We start from the raw sequence: 19,658 nt of genomic DNA on the forward strand, positions 1-19,658 counted from the left end.
TGGTCAGGGTTAGATTCCCACATGCTGCAACTAAGAGTTCACATGCCGCAGCTAAAGATCCCTCGTGCCGCAACTAAAAAAAAAAAAAAAAAAAGATCCCACACGTGGCAACAAAGATCCCACATGCTGCAACCAAGACCCAAAGCAGCCAAATAAATAAATAGATAAAATAAACATATTTTTTAAAAAGGTAGACTGTAATAAGTCAAGGATGCATTTTGCAATTTTTAACTACTTAAACATTAATAAAACAGCTAATGGACAGGGGAAATGGCATTAGTATACATACAGCAGCATTTGGCTTAAACACAGTCAAAAGTTGGTTCTTTGAAAAGACTTTAAAAAATCAATAAACCCCTAACAAAACTCAATGAGAAATACAGAAAACACGAAGTACCATCTTTTCAGATTCTTCAGATGTTAAAAAGAAAAAAAGAGGACATTATGAACAACTTTATGCCAATGAATCTGACATTTCTTGAAAACCCAACATACCAAAACTGACAGAAGAAGATGGAGAAAATCTGGTAGCCCTGTATCTGTTAAAGAATTGAATACATATTGAAAAGCTTCACACAAAGGAAACTCCAGGCTTAGATGGCTTCACCCATGAATTCTTCCAGACATTTAAGAAAGTAGTAACATCAATCTTAAACAATTTTCAGAAAATAGAAGGATTACTTCTCAACTTTTTTTATGCAGCCAGCTAAAGCTGACACCAAAACCTGATAAGAATGTTTTTTAAAAAGAAAATTACAGGATAATATCTCTCATAAATATAGTGCTGAAAATCCTAAACAAATATTTGATTTAACCTAGCAATATACAAAAGGGATGCTACATCATGACAAGGAGAGATTTATTCCCAGAACATATGGCTGCATTAACGTTTCAAAACCAACCAATCACCCAATCGATGTATAATTCACCACGCTGACAAAATAAAGGAGAAACTAACGAGCTAATAAATGCAAATCTCAATTGTTTCAGTATGAGCATTTGATAATATACAACACCTATTCATGAATTTTTAAAAAAGAAAGCTCTTAGAAAACTGAGACTAAAAAGGAATATCCTTAATGCAACAGAGGGTATCCGCAAAAAACTCAGAACAAACATCATGCTTAATGGTATGATGTTGAAACTTTCCCTTTTGAGACAGGAATGAGATGAGGATGCTTCCTTCACCATTTTACTCATCATTCTTGTCAGTGCAGTACGGCAAGAAAAATAAATAAAAAGTATAAGGATTGGAAAGGAAGAAGCAAAAACTGTCATTATGTTCATGATGATATGATTATGTTCTCAGAAAATCCAAAAAGTCCTACAGATAAATTATTAGAACTAATAAATGAGTTTAGCAAGGTTGCTGAACACAAGATGAATATACAAAAGATCAACTGCCTGGCTATATACAACAACAAACAGGTAGAAAATTAAATATTAAAAAATATCATTTATTATAACATCAAAACATGTCAAACACTAGGAATAAATCTAACAAAATATGTCCAAAACTAACGTGCAGAAAACTACAAAGAATTATTGAGAGAAATTAAAGAAAAGCTAAATAAGTGGGAGGGTATTTCAGGTTTATAGTCTGGAAGACTAGACAGTATTAAGTTGTCAATTCTTACCAAACTGATCTATAGAGTCAGTGCAATACCAATCTTAAATCTCAAGAGCAGGGCTTCCCTGGTGGCGCAGTGGTTAAGAATCCGCCTGCTAATTCAGGGGACACGGGTTCGAGCCCTGGTCCGGGAAGATCCCACATGCCACGGAGCAACTAAGCCTGTGCGCCACAACTACTGAGCCTGCACTCTAGAGCCCACGAGCCACAACTACTGAGCCCACGCGCCTAGAGCCCGTGCTCCGCAACAAGAGAAGCCACCGCGACGAGAAGCCCGCGCACCGCAAGGAAGGGTAGCCCCCGCTCGCTGCAACTAGAGAAAGCCCACGCGCAGCAACAAAGACCCAACGCAGCCAAATAAATAAATAAATAAGTAAATAAAAAGATACATGCACCCCAATGTTCATGGCAACGTTATTTACAATTGCTAAGATATGGAAGCAACCTAAGCATCCATCAACAGATGAATGGATGAAGAAGATGTGGTACATACATACAATGGAATACTGACTCAGACCCAGGCCCTGTCCTTCCAGAGCTCTGTGGTCTGGTGGGGGAGACAGATGTGCAAACAGACATGTGGCAATCCGTGGCAAGAGGGGCGGACAAAGGTACAGACACCGCTGAGGGAGAACAGAGGGGTGAGCACAGGCTCACAGAGCAGGTACACATGAGTCGCAGGCCAAGGAGTGCGGGAAGAGCATTCTTAGCAGATGGAAAAACAAGGGCAAAGAAACTGTGTAAAGAGTGAAGGTCTGTCCGGGGAACATGAATCTGACACAAGCCCATGTACCCCACATTTACCCCACTGAATGCCGGGTCCTGATCCACCTTTTCTGGCTACTGCCTGAGCCCCTGGAGGGCAGAGACCTGCCGCTGGTGGAGATGGGCTGTGGGCTGGATAAACAGTGAACGGGCAAACCTTAGGGTGTGTGTCTAGGCAAAGTCCCAGCACAGAGGGCCTCAAAAGTCAGTCCCCTTTCGAGAAGCAAAGATCACATGTCACACACGCTTTGATCATTCCTCCCAGGATTCCTGGGAAGTGCAGCCCTGCTTCTGCTGAGATACCAGCGAGGGGCTGGCAGGGTTCGTCAAACAGCATATGTCACAAATCAATGTCAGCAGTAAATGATTAACTCGTACCAGGAAGAGAAGTATGGACGTTATCACAATGTACACGGCGGTGCTACAAGTGACCACCACGGGGCTCACCCCAGAAGAGCCAGGCGCCTGGACCATATGTCAGGCTGGGGGCCCAGGATGGGCCCAGCTCATCACGCTGCAAAGCGGCCCGCCTGGAGGCAAAGGAAGAGGTGGGTTCTGGAGCCAGGATGTCTGTACCCCAGCTCTGCTATGAGTGGCTTTGTGACCTCAGGCAAGTTACTTAACTTCTTTGAGCTTTGTTTCCCCCTCTGTAAGAAGGGGTCAATAATAGCCCTACCTCTGGGGACTGTGGTGAGGACAGAGGGAGCTAACAGTTAGACCAGCGCCTCACATGCACTAATATAATGAGATACTATCATTGCTGCCATCTGTATCAGCCAGCATCCAACTCTCCACCCATTGGGTGTTGTGGGACTCCCAGGCCTTAGGGAATAAAACCTGAGGATTCGGAAGACCCTGATCCCCTCCCCCAACCTGAAGCTCTGCAGTTACAGAACAATAGGAGCCCCTCTACCTGGAGGCTGGAAGCAGGATCCTGACACCTCCATCCAACACACTTAGTACTTTGGGGACAAAGCCCTCCAGGCAAGTAAAGGAGGAGACTTAAAAGACAGACCTCGGCCCCCTGAAGAGGAAGTCCAGCACACCAAGCCTTCTCTCCACAGAGCACAGGGTGTTCGGATCAGTGGGGAACCCCCCACGATGACTACCCCAGTGAAAAGCCCAGGGCTGTGGCACAGTGCCCCCATCCCCCCAACAGCCCTCACTCCCAGCGACTCCCAGGCATTGGCATCACCATTTCTGCAGCTCTTCAGAGCCTCTGCTCCAGCTTCCCACCCTCCAACCTCCATCCCAGCTCACCCCCTGGATGACAGGAGAGCCAGATGGGTGAACGAATGAAGCACCATCAGCACTAACCTATCTCAGCCCCAGTCTGCCAAGCTCCCCTGGACCCTGCATTTGGGGATCCTTGGTCACTCCTCTCCCCTTTTCCCAACTGGCCCTGCAGCTGCTCAGCTCCCTCAGCCCTGTCCTGGATTCCTACACGTTCCTCTAGCCCACGGAGCGGGGCCCAGCATGCCCGGAGAAGAGCAGCTGTCCACCCCTTCCAGGCTCCCCTGAACAAACCTCGGCCAACCAGCCCCTACAAGGACAGTCACGCCTTAAGGACCCAGGGCTACAGGTGATCCCTGGGCCTTCCCCGATTTGACCTTCTCAGCTTCCGCATCCTTCCTCCCTCCCTCCATCTGTATGGGTCAAGCCTCGAGGCAGGCAACAGTCCTCCAGCCCCAGCCCCTGCTGCCGGGACCCTGATGGGCCAGAAGGTGTCGAGTCTGGGAAGCCCCTCCCTCCATTCTAAAAGCGGCCCCACCCCCAACAGACCCCTCAGATGTCAACCTGAAGAAGCTGCTCTCGGCCAAGGGACCTCCAGGCTGAGACCTGGGAGGAGTCAGAGGCGAGAAGTGTGTGTGGGGCAACGACCATCACCCACCGGAATCCACTCTGGGGGTTCCTGGGGTTGACCAGGATGCAGTCCCACGTGCGACTGGGAGCGTTCTGGAACAGAATCAGCTGCCTTTCTTCCCGGACCCGGCCGCTCGAGCTGTAGTCCGCCACGGCCACCTCCTTCACCCGGAATGGGTTGGAGAACAAGTTGGTGACGCTGCTGAGGGTGTTGACCAGGCGGCCAAAGAACTGCATCCTCCGCGGGGCCGGCAGGGAGGCCCCGCCACCTTCACCCTCAGTCTGGAAGAAAACGGGGTCTCTGGTCAGCCGGGCTCGGTCTCCCATGCCCACCTCACCACGCACGGCGGTTTCCTGCACGGGCACCCAGGTGGCTCCCCACCAGCGCTGCTCCCCGGATTCTGGGCCTGGAGGGACCTGGAAAGGAGGGGAAAGAAAGAGAAACAGCACTGAGTGGGAGGGAAGAAGGGTTGATGAGAAGTTCCAGGGCTGCCACTGTGTACAGGTGACCAGCACTGTCCTGCCCCCGACCCAGTTTCCCCAAAAGAGACCCAGTTTCCTCATCAGCAGTGCGGGGCTGTTGTGATCAAAGGAGATGGCAGATGTGAATGCACGTGATGGGCGACACTGCCCTGTGCAAACGGGGTGTTCTCACCCTGTAAAGTATGGAGTCGACTTTTGGGAACTCAAAGAGCTTAGCACTGGTCATTTGAATTCCACAAACAAAACCAGTGTCCCCTCTCTACTGGATGCCACAAGGGGACCAGGGTCATCTCACACTCCATCAGGGGCATTTGTCTAAAACCTCTGGTGCCTGCTACCACGGGCTTCCCAAAGAGCTCTGAGAGAACGCAAGAGCAAGCTCCGCGGAAATGAGCGTGAACGCAAAGACTTAGAAACAGTGACATAGGTTTGGGTGGAAATTTTGTTTCCTACCCACAGGGTCACAGTTTCTGCTATGGAAACTGTCCCCAGTTTGGATGACAGAATCAGATGTCTTGTTATTTCCTGGATTCCCAGAAAGCACACTACCTTCCTCAGGCAGTGCCACCAAAGCTGCATGACAATCGGCTCGAGGCCACCCCTGCCTCTGTGCCAGGATGTCACCTGCCAAAAGAGCAGGTCAGTTGCAGGACAGAGCGTGGGAGTGTGGGCACCGTGGGAGAGAGTGGACATGTGAGTGGATACTAGTCATCCTCTGGCCTATGGGTGGAGGGAGGATCAACGTTAGGGATGAAAGGAAAAGCAAGAGGCCTACAAAGAATCATCTAAAAAGGCAGTAAGGTTCAACAATAATCATCACATCAGGAGACGCTTACTTACTTACTAGGTAGTAGGCCCTGAGCTAAGCACTGCACGTAATTGTCTCATTTAATTCTCACAAACCGTATGAGGCAGACGGCCAAAGCACACAGTGCAGCTTGGGAGCAAAACTGCATTCAAATCCCAGCCTCACCACTGACCAGCTGTGTGACCTTGGGCAAGTTACTTAACCTCTCTGAGTCAGTTTCCTCAACTGTAACATGGGGATCACAACAGAGCCTAATAACAGTACCTGGCAGATAGTAACTTTCAACAAACATTAGCCCTCTTTAGTTCCATCACCCCCTTTTACAGATAAGGAAACTGAGGCTTAGAGAACATGATTGAAGAGCTTTGAAAACGCTGTGAAGCTTTGTAACGTCTTTCCTTTTTTGATGTGGTGTGAGCAGATTGTGGGAGTCAGTTTCTCCTCCTTTAAAATGAGGACAGCGCTCGCCTCTCATGTGCGGTGAGGATTAAATGAGAACGTTCATGAGGATGCTTAGACCTATGTCAAGGTCCTTCTTTCTTCCACACTTGGGAGCTGAAAGGACAGAGGAGCTGGGTACCTGCGCCTTTCCCCACAGCCAGGGGAGAGGGGCTGGGACCCCAAGAGAAGGCATGGGACTTGGTATCCGGAAAAGAATTCCCCCAAAACAGAACACATGGCATGCACAGCAATATGCTTTATAACAATTTCTGTTTTGACACAGAAATGGAAGCAACTTCAATACCCAGCATTAGGGGAATTGTAAGTTATGACATGTGACCCCCAAGACACCGTGTGGTCACTAAAGGCTGCTACTGAGAAGGTGGTAACAACTCAGGGAAAGCACGTGGCGTCGTCATAGGCTCGGTGGCAATGAGTCCATGACGCTCCCTGTGCTGTTCTGGGCTGTGAGCTCGGCCTGCGAAGCCACTGCCTGCCCGTCCTGTCTCTCCCCATCAGTCCCACCCTGCCAGCTCCAAACCACACGCGATTCCAGAAAGCAATGCTGTTTCGCACCTCCTTGCCTGTCTGCATTGTTTTGTCTATCCAGAATGCCTCCTTTTGTAGCTGGAGAAGCCATGATCCTCCTGCCAGACTGTACACTTCACAGCACGAACCACACCAGGCACTCACGTGGCTCTTTCTGTACTCTGGCCCCGTTCCAAGATCTTTACATATATTAATCATTTCATCTGCACCACCATCCTATGAAATCGTTACCATGCTTATCCTCATTCTACATATGAGACAATCAAGGAACAGAGAGGTAAAGTAACAGGCCCAAGGTCGCACGGCTAGTAGGTGGAGGAGAGAGAACTGGAGCCCAGATGGGCTAGCTCTGGAGTCTGAGCTTCGTATGGGCAGGTACTGGGTCTTTTTACTTCTATCAATTCTAACACCAGACTCGGTCCAAAGAAAGTTTGTTAAAACATAATTTAACTGAGTAAAAATTACGCACAGCAAAAAACAAAACGAAACAAACGAACAAAAAAAACTGATAGAAAACATACCAAAATACTAAGGGTAGATGAGAGTATTAGGTTCATGGGCAAATTTTTTTTTCTTTCCCCTATTTTCCAAATGGTATAGAAAATTATTATATTTTTTAAAGAAAGTGGGAGTGTAGGCTGAGCCTCTGGGGCCTGCATCTGGGGAGTCGGGGGTGGGGGGCGTGGGCGGGTCAGGCCTGGCTTAGAAAAGCAGCACAGAGGCTTCGCAGAGGGCAGGCCGCAGCAGCGGGAGAGGCGCTCACAGGGAGCTGGGGAGTCGGGAGCGTCCAGCGCCCGCGGCCCACCTGGGTTAAGGAGGAGAGTCACCGTGAGGGTCCAGCTGGATGGAAGGCAGATGCCCCGCCCCAGAGGAGAGCCTCCCTCCTCAGGGTCCCCAACGCTGGTGGCGAGGGTGCCCCCCACACACATCGACAGCAGCCTGGCCCCAGAAAGGACAGGCCTGGCCCTCCTCCAGCCTTCCAGGGTAGGCGTGAGGATGAAATGACACAGTGGAGGGAAAGTGGGACGCTGGCCACTTTGGGCACACAAACAGTGGCCACTGTCATCACGAGGTGGAAGAAAGGAAATGAAAACCCTGGGCCACATCCTGGACCGATCGTAACAGGCTGGCCTCATTTCTGTCCCCTTCCTCCTGTCCCCGCCACCTCTGACCCTGGAGCCCAGGTTCTTTCCGGCATAGCTGCAGGGATGGGCGCTGGGCTGGGGAGCAGCTGCCACTCGGAGCGTGGAGGGCCCCTGCACACACGACCCCACCCGCACCCCCTCACCCCACCCCCGTGCCCATCCCCGACCCCTGCCTGGACTGTCCTCCCTGCCGTCTTCACCTGCCCCAGAGCCTGCTTTCAAGAAAGGGCTGTCAGACAGATGAATAAACCCCTTCTCATCCTTCAGGACTCAGTTTATGTGCCACCTCCTCCAAGAATCACACCCTGCGCCTCCCCTCCTCCCAGCCCTGGGTGCACGTGCGCCTTCCTCCGTGCCCCACCCTGCCCAGTGCACGCCCACTGACCACTTAGCCTGGGATGGTGATGCCGTATCTGCTGGTTGGGCGTAGGGGGGCCCATCCCCCCTTTATGGGTTTATCCAAGCACCTGGCATGCTGTTCCCGCCCCACAGTGGGCATAACATAAATGTTTGGTGAATGAATGAGAACAAATGAATGAACCAACTGGAGGCCCCGGGGGGCCAGCACCTCTGAGGCACCCCTCCCTCCTCTCTTCACCCTGTGTGGTGGTAACAGACCACATGTCCCATTCCTCACCCACTCCGACCACAACAGAAATGCCCAGGAGCTCACCCCAGCACAGGGCAACCTTTACGGGGCACCTGCTGGGCTTTGATCTGGAAAATTCGATGCTTGAAGCTGAGCTCATTCATACTGCAGACAGGGAAACTCGTCAAGCTCGCTGCTGGACCAGAGGGGCAGGGTGGCTGTTCAGGAGGGGCGTGCCAGGACAGCCGGGCCAGGTGCCTGACCTCACGGGACGGGCCACGTGGGGATTCTGGAAGCACACACAGAACTGCCTGAGTTGGAAATGAGGCTTTGTGAGCCCCAGCTGCTTATGACAGGATGTCCCATGATTGGAACGACTGGCACAGGACAGCCTCCGGTGCAGCCGACGTCACCCCCGTGCCCTGCCCTGGCAGGACGGGCTGAGAACACGGGGTCAGATCAGAGCGCTCCGCCTGCCCTGACCCCCGCGGACTTCCTTCCTGCAGCCCTTGCCATCTGCACCTCCCAGCCCACGAGCGCATCACTGCATGCTGGCCCACGGCACATCCTCTCACAAGGCCACCTCGCTTTATGGCTGGCAGGGGGTTTTCACGTCTGTTAGCTGCCTCAAAGCTCACAAATGCCCATGAGACAGGGACAGTGCGATCGCTAGCCCTGTCTGGCATACGGGGCAACAAGGCCCAGAGAGAGGAAATGAGAGGTGTTGCCTGGAGACTGGACTCACGCCTTCCTCCTCGGACTCCTGACAGCACTAGGCAGGGCGCCTGCACGGAGCACGCAGGCACTCAATCAGTGCACGAGGAAAGACGGGATGAACGTAGGCATCAGGTCAAACATCATTTCTACCTCTCATCCGAGCGTCTGGGCCTCCAAGGCTGCCTCCAAACAAAACATCCCTCCAAATGTTCACCCTGACCCCAGCTCTTCCCAGACCCTTCCCTGAGCCATCGAGGAATGGGGGAGGGCTGGCTCCTGTCACCTCGCACCCAGCAACACTACCCCATTCATCCAGCACCCACTGAGCACCAGATGCCTAACCAAGTTTGGGGGTAATGATCATATTTATTCCTCAAAACACTCATAAGAGAAGGCATACTTCTTCCCATATTACACACAGGGAACTGAGGCACAGGAGGTGATGTAACTTGCCAGGATCTGAACCCAATTAGTCGGAATCCAGAGCCCCAGCTCGTAATCCTCAAGCTGCCTTCAGGAGAAATCCCGAACGGAACGTGGCTGAGTGAGGCTTGATGTGCAGACCCCTGTGTGCCAAAAGCCAAGGCCCTCATGGAACAGTGCACTGCCATTCATATGAGCCAGAGCAAAATGGCCTTTCCGAAAAGGAAAAGGTGTCTCTTTCACCCACTTTGTTTAGCTGGACCACAGCTGGAAGCAAACTGCCCAGAACTGCTGCTGGAGTTCCCTAGGACGGGAGACCCCGATGACTTTACGAAGTTTTTGGGCTGGTGGCATGAAACAGGGTGACCATTTTACGATTCACTGTACAAATATTTATCAAGGACCAATTCTGTGGCAGGCACTGTTACAACTGCTGAGAACACACTAGTGAACAAAACAGATAAAACCCCTGCCCTCCTAGAGCTTCTATTTCAGAGGGGGCTATAATAAAGAAGATAAATAGGCAAAATAAAGACATAGTTTCAGGGGGCTTCCCTGGTGGCACAGTGGTTGGGAATCCGCCTGCCAAGGCAGGGGACACGGGTTCGATCCCTGGTCCGGGAAGATCCCACATGCTGCGGAGCAACTAAGCCCGTGCGCCACAACTACTGAGCCTGTGCTCTAGAGCCCGTGAGCCACAACTATTGAGCCCACGTGCTGCAACTACTGAAGCCCACGTGCCTAGAGCCCATGCTCCACAATGAGAGAAGCCACCGCAATGAGAAGCCCTCACACTGCAATGAAGAGTAGCCCCCGCTCACCGCAACTAGAGAAAGCCCGTGCGCAGCAACAAAGACCCAACACAGCCAAAAATAAATAAACAAAAATAAATAAATCAAAAAAACAAAAAACATAGTTTCAGAATGCTGATTAGATGCCAAGGAGAAAAATAAATGAAAGAAGGGAGATAGGAAGTGTCCATGTGGAGATTAAAATTTTAGATACGGTGAACAAGTCCTCACCAAGAACTTGACCTTGAATAAAGACTTAAAAGAAATAAGGGCAAAAGCCATACGGGTATGTAGGTGAAGAGTCTTCCAAGCAGAGGGAAGAGCATGTGCAAAGGCCCTGGGGCTGGACCATGCCCGGTGAGTTCCAGGAACAGCAAGGAAGCCAGTAAGGTCAGAGAGGTAACAGGGAGCCAGGCAGGTACATTGAGAGGAGAAGTTATTACAGGGCTTGGAGCAAAGGAGTGATATTAACTCTGGCTGGATGCGGGGTGTAGAGAGGCATCAAGGATAATCTCACAGGTCTTCCCTGGTGGCGCAATGGTTAAGAATCCACCTGCCAATACAGGGGACACGGGTTCGAGCCCTGGTCCGGGAAGATCCCACATGCCACGGAGCAACTGAGCCCGTGCTCCACAACTACTGAAGCCTGTGCGCCTAGAGCCCATGCTCTGCAACAAGAGAAGCCATCGCAATGAGTAGCCCCTGCTCGCCACAACTAGAGAAAGCCCGCACGCAGCAACGAAGACCCAACGCAGCCATAACTAAATCAATAAATGTATTTTTTTTTAAAAAAAGGATAATGTCACAGCTTGAGCCAGAACAACCGAAAGAAGAATACTGCCATTTCCTAAAGATGGGAGAGTGCGTGTGAGGGACAGATTTTGGTAGAGGGTGAGGGAAGGGATGAAGGGGATGGATATCAGGTGCTTAATTCTAAGTACTTTAAGTTTGAAATTCCTAAGTTTGAGATGTTGAGGGAGCAAATATGTGTGTGTCTATCATTCAGCGGAAATGTCTGGACCGGACTGGAGATATAAATTTGGAAGTTGGAGTCAGAGTAGAGATGGTACTTAAAGCTATGTCACTGGATGAGATCACCCAAAAAAATGAGGATGGACAAAAAAAGAGAAGAGGCATTTAAGGCATGGACCTATTAAAATGATCTCCCAGGAGCCACACTCTATAAAGTGAAGCTTGTAACACAAGACCTCCCCTTCACTACAGCCCCTACCTCCTCCCACACACACCCAGTACATACATGCAGACACACACACACACACACACACACACCCTGCATTTAAATTCCTCCTTCCTTTATCTCTTGGTGATGTCATTCTGCTGAGAAGGAAATTCCCTTTTGAGGATACTGTCATTTAATAAGAAAGTAACCCACGGAAGGGAAAAAGTGCCCTGGACACTTAGACAACAGTAGTGACCCTTACAGAGCACAGCAATCCCACCACAGGCTCTGGTGTTATAAAGTACTCTCTTCAGATTCTAGCTCCAACCACATCAGTTGGTGTGAACTCAGGCAACTCAATTGCCCTCTCTTCCTTATTGTGTTAAATGGGAGTAACATTGGCTACGAACGTAGCCTAGAACATAGCAAACAGTCCACTAATATTTATGAAATAAATGAGGAATGAATGAATAAATGGTAAGAATAACATATAAAAGAGCCTGACTCATAGCAGATGGTCAATAAATCTGCCAAATGCTAAATGCGAAGACTTGTCTTTCCCTCCTTGATTTTTCATTCTATCCCTTTCCCTTTTCTGCCAATGACACAATAGCAAACCCATGCATTTGTACCGGACCATGCTGGTTACAAAACTTTGCCTTCTACATTTTCTCAAATTTTGAACCTCATGGCAGCCTTAGGAGGGCAGGAAATACAATCCCCCTGTCACAGATGAGGAAACTGAGACTCAGACAGGAAACGGCCTACAAACTCCAGGAAATTTTTAAGGCAGAGACAATAACAAAAACACTGCATTCAGCCCAAGGGTGGAGCATCTGTGGTGCCAAACCAAACTTGCCTGACATCCTGTTGGGTGGGTAACAGGGAAGGTGAAGGGAAAGACTCAGAAGTTTAGGGGAAGGGAAGGTATTTGAGGTCATGTGAGTAGTCCATACAAAAAATGAGCATAGATCCCTGAGCCCTGTGCCCTCCCTGTCCCACACCCACCGGCCTGCCCGTTCCAGTCACATGGTCACAAGGGTCACACACTTCCTGTCACCAGCTTCCAGGTCATCGGTGGGAGCAGGAGGTGGACACAGGATTGGGGGATTGGGAGACTCTGGGGTGACTAGGCTATGGGAAAGGAGGGAGCATGGGGGGGCGTAGGCACAGATGAAATCTGGAGGCACCTGGGAGACAATAAGCAGGGAGAAGCAGGGAGTCGGGGAAGAGTGATGGAGAACAGGGCAGACAGATGGAGGGACACAGAAGACAGAGATGCAGTGGGGGATCGGGTGGGAACACACAGAGGCGGAAAAATCGGGAGCACTTAGAAAGGCACAGAAAGAAAGATGGGAACAATGAATGGGAACCAGAGTGAAAGCTGGGGGCACTAAGAGGCAATGAGAGTTGGGGGACGACGGGAAGGGGTTGACTCAGAAAGTGAGGGACGGGATAGAGGAGAGACGCACAAGGAAGAAAGAGGTACTGAGGGGGAACCCGGGGTCGGAGCTGGGGTCCCTGAGGGAACACAAGTTAGAGATGAGACAAGAGCGGTCACAGGATGGGAGTTGGGGACGCTGGGGGATCAAAGGGTGGAAGCTGGGGGCATTTAGGGGTCAAAAAAGGGTTATTGGAGGACATGCCTCGGAATCGGGGAACAAGAGGGAAACCCGCGGGACGGTCGGGGTGGAGCCCAAGGAGTCTGGGGCACCGAGGAGGTTTGGGGAAGGTGCCCCTGGCCCCGCCTTCCCCGCGCCGTCACTCACCTCGGCTTACTCAGCACTTCTACTTCCTTCTACTTCCGCAAACAGACGAGCCCCGGGCCACGTGACAAACCCGGCCACGGCTCTCCGCCAGTCACTGAAGCCTGTGCTTCGCGAGAGGAAGGCAGGGGCGGGGCTCCGCCATCTTCTGTAACTGCCCAATGGAAGGGGCTCCCACGGCCGAGGGAGGCTGGGCTTTGGGCTGAGCCAATCCCCGGCGGCGGGGCGCGGCCACGTCTGTGCGGGGCGGAAGGTGCGCGTTGCCGCTCCTTGGCAGACATGTTAATGGGGGGCAGGGGTCTCTCCGTTCTCCGCCCTCCGCCCACTAAAACGGTCAGAGGCCTGAAGTCTGAACCTGACTTTTACTACGGCTCGTAAAGACAAAAACAAAACCAACAAAGATGTGTTAGGGCATAACACGCAGGAACCTGCTTTGATTTTGCCGGGTACCTCCAAGCTAAGGTTGCCAGATTTAGCAAATAAAAATACGGGATTAAATTTCGATTTCAGCTGAACAACCAATGATTTTTTAGTATAAGCAAAAAATACTTAGTTATGGTAAAAAAAAATTATTCCTTGGTTTCTGGCAGCCCTTCCTCAAGCCGATCTCAGGAAATACTTAAGCACTTTTAGTAGAAACTTGGCCAAATGACTTGGTCTCTGTGAACTCCTCATCTGAGAGTGAGCACAGTAATACTTCACAGGGTTGTTATGATGACTAGAGATAAATTAGTCCCCCTGCCTGCACATAGTGGGATTTCAATAAATGACAGTTGTGGGACTTCCCTGGTGGTTGGTCCAGTGGTTAAGACTCAGCTCTCCCTGTGCAGGGGGCCTGGGTTGCATCCCTGATCAGGGATCTAGATCTCACATGCCGCAACTAAGAGTTCGCATGCTGCAACTAAAGATCTCGCGTGCTGCAACAAAGATCCCGTGTGCCACAACAAAAACTGGAGGCAGGCAAATAAATAAATAAAAATACTAAAAAATAAATGACAGTTGTTATCATTAGTAATGCTGAGAATGCGTTAAATAGAAGGGAGGAGGCTGGGTTTTAGTCACAAATCTGCTTCTGACTGAACAGATCATGTCCCCTGTCCAGCCTGCCAGGCTTGATTGGACACATTTTCTTCCCCCTAATCATTCCCCAACCCTAGACCTAGATAAATTATCCAAACTGCTCTCTGTTGGCATGGGAAGGGTAGTTTCTGTTTGTTATTCCTGTGAATAGAAGAATATTTCTGCCTGTCTGTCCCAAGATATTAGTGCCCAGACTGGGGGCAGCCAATGTAACTGGGGCAAGATTTAGCTAAGAATCTAGACAAGTTAATAAAACTAACCACAGTAACTACTATTTGTACAGAGCTTTGCCAGTTACAAAGTAACTTGACTTCACATCCACCATCTGGGGATTGTAGTTACTCTTGTTCGTATTTCACGGGTGAAGAAACTGTTCCTTTAAACTAAGATTAAAATTTTGTTCGGAGTTTCAGCTTTGAGTTGAGAGAATGGGAAGAAGACTCAGAATTCTCAGTGAAATGTATCTTGCCCTCCGCACCCCAAACAATTAAAGTTAGGGCGATGGTTATCAGGGAATTTGCAAAAGGTCAGGTATTCCACCCACTGCTGAGCAATCTGACCTGGGAAACCTCAGAGGTTCAACAAGATGAGTCCCATTCTTCAGCAAATACTCTCCAGTATTCAAGGTGAGTCTACAAGGCAGGTTTGGCAACACAGACACACAACTGAATCTGAAATGCAGAAAAGGCCAAGGAAGAGAGATCAATCATCTGGATCAATGTTTAGAAGCACTAAAAGATCCATAGAGGAAATTAATAAAATAGAGTAGAAAGAAAGTAATAAATAGAAGAAAATAATACAATAGACTCAAGGCCTGATGAAGTTGAGTGCCCCTCCCTTGGGTGTTTCTGGTGAAAACTATTAAATGAGTGGGTAAAGCAAGAGATGAAGAACCCGGAGTTAGTAGGTAGCACTGAATGAGCAAGCAGTGGAAAGGGAGGGGGGCAAGTAAGCACCGGGAAGGTACTCCTTTCGGTTTCTGCTGGATTTTGCTTTGGAGCAGTTCAAGTCAAAGAGCTTCTCTTGAGGGTCTGTGCTAGACCCTGCAGCTACAATCATCCCAGAGCCCAAAGTCGATCCAAGTCCCCTCCTCAAAGAGTTAGATGGAAATTAACGAACATGCTCATGGTGAATTTTACACTTTTACCTTGTTTGATCCTCACGACGATCCTGAGAAGTAGTACTATTATCTCCACCTTATAGATGGAGAAACCAAGATTCTGTCAGAGGAAATGATTCACAGAGTCACATGTCAATGAGAGGCAGAACCAGAATCAAGACCTGTCTTGACTTTTCTTTCCCTACACTGCAGGAGGACCTACTATGTGTCAAGCAGTGTTCTTGGTGCTGAGGAAACCACAGCGAAAACAATAGACAAAATCCTTGCCCTAACAGTGTTCACAGTCTTGTTGGGAAAGACAGACAATAATCAAGACAGAGAGGTCAGACAAAGAGTGTGTTTTGCTAAAGTCTTTGGGTGAAGTGTCATGATATTACCATCTTACTTTCAAAAAACCTAGTGTGTTGAATCTGGGGTTGTGTACATGAGTGCCTTTGTACTCATCCTTCCATTTTCTGTGTGTTTGAACATTTTTATAATTAAACAGTTGGGAAAAAATACAGTGTGTTAGAAGGTGATAAATGCTATGGGGTAAAAGCAGGGAGGGGAGACAGGGGAGGATTGCAGCTTTAAAAGAGTGGCCTGGGGGACTTCCCTGGTGCTCCAGTGAGTAGGACTCCACGCTCCCAATGCAGGGGGCCTGGGTTCCATCCCTGGTCTGGGAACTAGATCCTGCATGCATGCCACAGTGAAGAGTCCTCATGCCACAACTAAAGATCCCACGTGCTGCAACAAAGACCCGGCACAGCCAAAATAAATAAAATTAAAAAAAAAAAAATAGTGGTCAGGGAAGGCCTGATTGAGAAGGGAGACTTTTTTTTTTAATCTTTATTGGAGTATAATTGCTTTACAATAGTGTGTTAGTTTCTGCCTTATAACAAAGTGAATCAGCTATACATATACATATATCCGCATATCTCCTCGAGAAGGGAGACATTCAAATAAAAACCTGAGGGAGACGAGGGAGCCAGCCCTGTGATAACCCAGGAAAGTGTTCCAAATGGAGGGAACAGCAAGAGCAAAGGCCCTGAGACAGGAGTCTCCTTGACTTGTTTCAAGAAAAACAAAGAGGCTATTAAGGCTGGAGTAGAGTGAGAGAGAGTGTAGTTGGCAATGAGGCTGAAGGGAAATCAGGGCCTGTAGGACACTGTGGACAGTTTTTAAACTTTAGCTTTCACTCTGAGGGAAATGGGGAGCCACGGGAAGTTTTTGAGCACAGGAGTGACCTGTCAGACTTACATTTTAACAAACTGTGTCTGTTCTGTAGGAATAGACTGTAAGGGCAGGGAAGAGGCTGGGAGACCAGTGAGGAGGCTCTTGCAGCAACCCAGGTGAGAGACGATGGTGTGACCACCATCCCATTTAATCATCACAACTGTAGAATCATTACAATCAGGGTTTGTATTATGATAAAATGTGTAAGGTACAGAGGGCTTTGCGAGAAGGCATGGTTGAACTCTGTCTTCTGGGAAGATTTGTGAGATGACTCTTGAACAGGGGTGGGCAAACTATCCCACCTGCCACCTGTTCCAGGAAATAAAATTTTATTGGAACACAGCACCATTCGCTTATGTATGAATATGCTTTCTACAGTGGCAGAGTTGAGTCATCATGACAGAAACTGTATGGCCCACAAAGCCTGAAATATTTCTATTTGGACCTTTACAGAAAAAAAAAAAAATTTACCAACCCTTGATCTTAAGTTGGGTTTCAAAGGTTGAATAGGAGTTTGCCAGCTGGATTAGGAAAGTAAGAAAGCCAGGTGGAAAGAGCCATATGGGCAAAGGTCAACATCATGAGATTGTGTGGATTGTTTGGGGAACGGCAAGATGTCAAGTGTTGCTGGAACCTGGTATGTGAACAGGTGAATGGGCAGGTGAGCCCCAGAGGCAAGGCACGAAGGGTCACGAGTGCCAGGCTGAGGATGAGGGCCTTGCCCTGCGGGCAATGGGAGCCCCGGAATGGTTACAGGCAGGGAATTGACTAGAAAAAAAAAATCATTCTGCTGCAGTGGAAGAGGTGACTGAAGGGCACAGAGGCCACAAGGCAGCTATGTAATGATTACACTAATGAGGTGGCTGTGATTTGAGGAGGGGGCCATCGGGGCTTGTGCCCTCCTCAGGGAGGAAACAAGTACAGGTGACCTTGAGCTGTGAGGCTGCAGCCACGTGTGCTCCCAGCCTAAGGGGGGACAGCCAGTCCTGGCCAACAAAGGCAGGATTTCCCCACTTGGGGGGGGTCCCTCAGCCCAGCTCAGGGGCTCACAGGACAGACTGTGGGCTGAGGGGAGGCTGATTCTCAGGGCCAGGGGGCCAGGGAAGCTTGGCCAAGAAGCTGGCCTGAACCTGTGTCCTGAAGGACGGGGAGGGTTTGGAGAGACTGCTGAGCAGGCGGCATTTCAGACAAAGATGCAGCCCATGTGCTGGTGATCATGCAGGATATGGCTTCTCAGGACGGGGTCCAACGGGGGGTTCATGAGGGTCAGAGTGTGCAAAGCCTTCATCCCTTTCTTCTTTCTCCTGGGCTTCTCATCCTCACTTAAGTTTCTTCAGTCAGCAATTATGATTTATTCCCCCCTGCGCCGTGCAGCATGCGGGATCTTCCCCGACCAGGGATTGAACCCGTGTCCCCTGCAGTGGAAGCGCGGAGTCTTAACCACTGGACCACCAGGGAAATCCTCAGCCAGCAATTATGAAGTGCCTACTACTGTCTGCATGGCCTCACTCCTGGTGGTGTGGGGTCGCAGGAAAGATATCCATTCCTGTCCTTAAAGTTCACAATTGAATACAAAGTTGCCTCAAATACAGAGATAATTGTTTGTTGTGAAAAAGCACTGGAATAAAGGCAAATACGGTCTTCCTGAAGAAATCACGAAATGACAGTGGATGATGTTCCAGACTCTGTCAGGCAGGATAGGCTAGGGAACGCTGCAGTAACGAACAACCCCACAGTCTCGTTGGCTTAACGGGAGTTAACATCTTTGTTCACACTGAACACCTGATGTGGGAGGGTGGGGGTGGGGCGTTCTGTTTATCAAAGTCACTCGGGAACCCAGGCCGAGGGGGCTCCTGCTCCACATGGGGTTGGGGATGCAGTGAATCAGGCCCTGGGTCTTAAAGCCACAGCTCAGAAGTGACATGTGAGTCTTCTGCACATTTCACTGGCCGAAGCGCATCACATGGCCATACCCAACCTCAGGGGAGCTGGGAAATGCAGTCCTACCAGGCGGCCAGAAGAAGAGGAACCAGGATAATTGCAAATATCCCAAATAACTACACTGATTGACAAGGCAACGAGGTTCTGTTTTTGTTTGTGATGACAGAAACCTCCCTGCTTAATCAACTGTAAATCATATTCCCTGTCAGTCTTCAGCCTAAAGTTTTCTAAAATGTATATAAATTAATTTAATATGGCAATACCACCATAATTTTAGAGCTTTCTGGAAGAGAGGACTGAGTAAGAGGGACAGGGTTCTATGGGATTAAGAAGAAAGAGACCAGAATGAGTCAGGACCCTCTTGATGGTAAGCCACAGAAACCCGACTCAAATTAGCACAGGCAAACAGGCAAAAAGACTGGAAAGTAACCAGAGAATCTCCCAGAATCCAAGAAAGAGGTGACCAGCCAAACGCTGGAGGGACCTCACGGTGAGCCTTAAGCAGGCCCTCCACGGCCTCTGTCTTTCAGCACATCCATCTCACTCTCTTCTCTGGCTTCCTCTGCCCAGGACTGAGGAACGTAGCCCCCTCACCACCTACAGCTCTCAGCACTGGGAATGGACTGAGCTTCTTCCCTTACTTCCTGGAAACGACTCTCACTGAGTCAGCTTGGGCTGTGTGCCCACCCCCGAGCTCATCAGCTCTGGCAGCTCCCACCCTAGCTGGGCATGCACAGAGCTATCAGGAGAAAAGAGGGTGCTGGGCACACAGCATCCTACAGAGGCCCTTTCAGCCCTCAAGGAGGTGATTCCAGGATAGAGAAGACCACCAGAGGCCAAGAGCAGAGAGGGGGGTCTGAAGCCTTGGGTGATGACAGGGGCCAGGCACGTTGAGTGAGGTGGCAGGGAGAGGAGGTGAGGTCCCGAAGAAAGAACATGGGCAGAACCCACTGGACAACCAAGCGTATTTGAATTATCCTGGATGATCTACATTCTGTCCTGGTGGTCCTCGTTTATGTCCCAGGGGCTCCCGAAACTCTGCTGCAAATCACACGTTTGTGAGCAGGCTGAATCGAATAGTCTCTGGGACGCAGTAGTCATCAAGGGGAATGGCAGGGACTTCCTGAGGATCCTGCCACTGGTGGTCAGGCA

General features: G+C 49.8%; 1 protein-coding gene across 6 annotated transcripts in view; it reads right to left on the reverse strand.

Moving 5' to 3' along the window:
- PLA2G6 (phospholipase A2 group VI) overlaps positions 1-13,226 on the reverse strand; it is a 51,255-nt gene extending 38,029 nt beyond the window's left edge. For 2 of the 6 annotated variants that reach the window (XM_059936954.1, XM_059936953.1), the window contains exons 1-2: positions 13,154-13,225; positions 4,287-4,675 (exon numbers count right to left, since the gene is read on the reverse strand). In XM_059936954.1, the coding sequence (XP_059792937.1) occupies positions 4,287-4,585 (299 nt within the window). In that variant the 5' untranslated portion in view covers positions 4,586-4,675; positions 13,154-13,225. Of the gene's footprint in view, positions 1-4,286; positions 4,676-4,913; positions 4,949-13,153 lie in introns of those variants that run through there. The other 4 variants (XM_059936951.1, XM_059936952.1, XM_059936949.1 and 1 more) reach the window with 4 other exon arrangements.
- Between the last annotated feature and the right edge of the window lie 6,432 nt (positions 13,227-19,658).

The sequence above is a fragment of the Balaenoptera ricei genome, chromosome 10 (genome assembly GCF_028023285.1).
Source record: "Balaenoptera ricei isolate mBalRic1 chromosome 10, mBalRic1.hap2, whole genome shotgun sequence".
Taxonomy (NCBI): Eukaryota; Metazoa; Chordata; class Mammalia; order Artiodactyla; family Balaenopteridae; genus Balaenoptera; species Balaenoptera ricei.